Here is a 3826-nt window from a genome sequence, read left to right as displayed (position 1 = left end):
TTTTTTGTAGGCTGAACACAGTTTTGTACGATTATACCACGTCTCTGAGTCTTTATTGTACCATCTCTGTTCGCCTTTACTGCAGCAGGAACCAGCAGTTTCCACTCCCTTCCGCCTGGACCTGCCAGAGCAGGAACCTCCACACCCCACCCTGGGGCCCTGCCTGAGTCAGTCATTCTTCTGTCCCCCTTCCCCCTTCCCCCACCAAGCACTGGGGTCCAGGAGATAGTCTGAGCCAGGGTGCGGGAGGGAGGAATCCACAAGCACCTATTCCCTTCCACTGTCCAGCCTCTGTCCTCTAGGGTCAGAAGGGAAGTGGGGAAATAGGGGGGACAGGGTAAGAGTTTTGCCCAGAATAGGCAAGTAGCTGGAAACTTCTGCTAAAGAAAGAATCTCAGCTAAATGATTAAATGTCAGCCCGTAAATCTCTTCCCCTACCGTTTCTAAGGATCTGGGTCAACCAAGTATTTCCACTAAAGCTGCAATTGCAGAAGAACAGGGAATGATTAAAAGTCACACCAGCAGACTGGTTCAGATGGGAAGGATCCCAAGGTTGGGTGGATGAATAGAAACATGGAATGTACTCCAGGAGCCAGCTCAACTACTGCTCCTTTTTCTTCTTGTGGGGAGCCTTTGCATTCCAGTAGAAGAGGAGCTGGGCAGCGATGAGGCCATTGCAGAGGGAAGAGACTACAAAGGTTCCAGCCATGAGGGGGTCTCCAGTTTCCTGGGTGAGAGACACGGCTAGGGTTACTCTTCAGCATAGCCAAAAAGGGCTCGAGCGGGAGCAGCTTCAAGTCCATGGGGAGAGAGAGAAGTAAGGTGAGGTTATGGTGCCCTCTAGAGGGGAAGAGGTGCACTCACCTGAATGGAGGTGAAGATTCGGGCCAGGGAGCCCCCAAAGAGCAGAAAGACTGTGATGGCTGACAGCTGGCCCGTGTGCCCATTGCGGTAGTTGGTGGCTGCCTGGAGCAGCTGGGGAGGAGTTGAGACCCTTCGTTTTGTCACATGAATTTGTCCAATGTTCCCATGACATTTCTGCATTCCCCTCAGTCCAACACCCCCAAACTCTGGGTTTCCCCTCTGCTCCTCACCCAGTCCCCCTTCCCAACATCCTCTCCCTTGTTCCCAGCACCCACCCTTCCCACCACCACAGCAGGCATGTTGGAGGCCTGGAGCAGGGTGACTACAGCCTGGGGCGTCAGTGGTGAAAGCAGCACCAGCAGGACCAGGGCGGAGCACACTAGGAAGGCAACACCTGGGAGACAAGGAGATAAGGAGTCCTCATCAACCTCTGAGTCTCTCAGCTTTCCCAGGCCTGCATTTCCAGCAAGGCTCCCAACAGCTGCAGCCAGCTCCTGGCTCAATCCTCAGCACCTTTCACAGTCTGTCCTCTGTAGTGCAGGACCAGGAAGGCGACGGTGACTGTCTGGAGCATCAGGAACAGAGCTTCACCCCAAGAGCTGCAGAGTCAAGAGTTGGGGGGAAGAAACGTGGGCCTGGAAAGAGGCAGGGAAAGCCTCCATAGCCCATCCATCTTGGGGACCCAATTCTGATTATTCCCTGTCCTCCACAGCCCTGCTGGTTCCTTACCTCCTGCCTCCCGGCAGCCCCCACCCGCTTGACCCAGGATAGGAAACTGGGCATTCTTGGGATTCTCACCTCCTCTCATCACCATAGATGATGGCTAGAGTTCCAGAAAGGCTTAAGCTTTCCTGCCCTTTTACCTCCCTCACCCTAATCCTTACTAGAGTTGTGACCATTTACCCTTGGAGATGAAGGGCGGGGCCCCTCACCTGAAGGGGAAGTTGTTGGTGATGCTGTAGACCATGGTCCCAGTCAACGCCATCAGCTCTAGCATTACCGACTGGAGACTCAACCCTTCCGCGCTCTTGGCTCCCAGGATTTTAAACACTTGGGGTAGTTTTACTGGAGAAAGAGGATGAAAATGGCAGGGCTGAGGGGCTGACATCCCTTGGGAGCGCAGCACGACAGCTACAGAGCAGACTGGGAGGCATGTTAGCCCCGCTTCTGGTTAAGGGACCCATCCAGTTCATGGCATCTTAGCACTCCACCCACCTCCCAACAACAGGAAGGGAAGATGATAAGAAACATACCCAGAAGTGAGCCAGCCACAATGCCCAGCCCCAGGCCTTTGCTGAGGAGAATCTTGAGGCAGGGAACTAAGAAGAGAAAAAGAGGTAAGCAGAGATGACACTTATGGAACCCAAGCCAGGGGTTCCAGGAGGCAGCTCAGGCTTGAAGTGCTCCTTAAGACCTTGACATACCCACACAAAGGAAGCCTTGGGTGGTCTGGAGGCAGGTGAAAAAGGCCTAGTTCTTCCTACTCCAAATCATATCACGTTCAGACAAGGTGACTTTCCAAAACGGCTTTTACCATTCCTTTTTTCTGACCCAACCTTCCATTCCCTGCCATCACATCTAAACTCCTTGATCTGACTTCCAAACCTCTCCCTTGCTTCCCTGTATAGAGCTGAGCAATGCCCAAGAGTCCTCTGATCCTTTATTCCCCGCCTCTGAGCCACTAGGCAATCCACTTCACATGTCTTCTTTCTCCAAGGATAGGTTTCCTCTGTATCACTCATTCCTGAACACTGTCTCTGACCCCTACTCAGGGACTTGACCCTTCCAGGGCTTGCTTTTATGCTCTAGACACCGACATCTTCTCTAGCCTTGAAGCCCTATCCCCAAGGTGCCTGGCCCAGTAGTAGTCAGATTCTCGTGGGTCCTGAACGCGGCTAAAACATTGTCCCGGGAGCACAGCTGGGGTACCAAGAACTGACGGGGGCAGACCGCGAAGGCTTCCCTAAAGGTCTGACGTCAGAAGCAGGTTTTGCTCTGGCGTCGCCTCATAGATAGAAGGAGGAAGGCAGACAAGTTAATTCCAAAATTCGACCATGAGCAAACGTGGAAGCTGGAAGGAAAGCCACTGGGATGGCAGGATTCTTGGGGGAGCCGCAGAAGGCCTGGATTCATCAGAGGCTTTCAATCAAGTGTAACCTTGCTCCTGAAGGTATAGAGATCTATTACAGGTTGGAACGATCTAATCAGATTTTAAACGTTGTTTTGTAAAATTTGAGTCTTTTCGTCTTTCACCGTCGCTAAACCAAACAACTACTCCCACCCGGCGACTCCCCTCTCTCGCTCAAATATGGAGTCCTCCCTCTACGGAGCCGCGACATATCCGCCCCTCTCAGAAGCGACTTCCGCCCCGCGCGCCGTGGCAGCTGTCACTGCTGTCACTTAGTCCGCACTCACGCCCCATTTACGGCCGGAGGGCTCTGAAGCACAATTTTGACCGGATGCCGAATAAAACTCACCGTGAAGCAAGTCCCACTGGATGAAAATTTGGTCGTAGCATTTCTCAGGTAAAAGAATCGGCACCAGCACCCGTTTGAGCGGCCCGTCTACCTCGGTCGCCATACTGAAAGGCTAGCTTCCGCCAACCCCTCAAACCGCCATTGACTTACGGTGCGCATGCGCGCTCTGGGCACTCCGCCTCCCGTCTTCTCGCGATTAAACAGGGCTGCTGCTCCTGCCTTACTCCATCCCACCTTCGTTCGCGTAAAATAGGTCTCGCCCGGAGAGCACGTTTTTGGACGCGCCCACCCTGCTGCTCGAATTTTAACGCGTGCCAAAGCTGTACGCCTGCGCAGTTCCATCATTCGCGCCTTTGTTTACGCTTCCGCTTCGGCAACAAGATTTATCCTTCAGCCTTTCTCCGCTCCTCCTGCTCGGCGCCATCTTGTCTTCTTCCAGCTGACTTTACATTGTACGAGGTTGAGACAGAAGGAGCGTGAGTCTC

The 3826-nt window shown here is 53.4% G+C and overlaps 1 protein-coding gene across 1 annotated transcript; it reads right to left on the bottom strand.

Moving 5' to 3' along the window:
- Positions 1–26: 26 nt before the first annotated feature.
- On the bottom strand, positions 27–3481 carry MPDU1 (mannose-P-dolichol utilization defect 1). The gene is made up of 7 exons (XM_024748393.1): positions 3342–3481; positions 2118–2183; positions 1797–1929; positions 1378–1463; positions 1140–1258; positions 865–975; positions 27–727 (listed from the first exon to the last, which is right to left on the bottom strand). Exons 1-7 carry the CDS (start codon positions 3442–3444, stop codon positions 602–604), a joined length of 744 nt encoding a protein of 247 aa, XP_024604161.1. The 5' UTR covers positions 3445–3481; the 3' UTR covers positions 27–601.
- Between the last annotated feature and the right edge of the window lie 345 nt (positions 3482–3826).

This window comes from Neophocaena asiaeorientalis, unplaced genomic scaffold (genome assembly GCF_003031525.2).
Source record: "Neophocaena asiaeorientalis asiaeorientalis breed wild unplaced genomic scaffold, Neophocaena_asiaeorientalis_V1.1 scaffold543, whole genome shotgun sequence".
NCBI classification, from domain to species: domain Eukaryota; kingdom Metazoa; phylum Chordata; class Mammalia; order Artiodactyla; family Phocoenidae; genus Neophocaena; species Neophocaena asiaeorientalis.
This window is presented reverse-complemented; position numbering and strand designations above follow the sequence as displayed.

Coding starts and splice junctions, on each gene's coding strand:
- MPDU1 (XM_024748393.1), bottom strand. CDS start 3,444: ATGGCGACCGAGGTAGACGGGCCGCTCAAACGGGTGCTGGTGCCGATT. Junction 2,184..3,341: donor CCAGTGGGACTTGCTTCACG/GTGAGTTTTATT, acceptor TTCTCTTCTTAG/TTCCCTGCCTCAAGATTCTC. Junction 728..864: donor GAATCTTCACCTCCATTCAG/GTGAGTGCACCT, acceptor TCTCTCACCCAG/GAAACTGGAGACCCCCTCAT.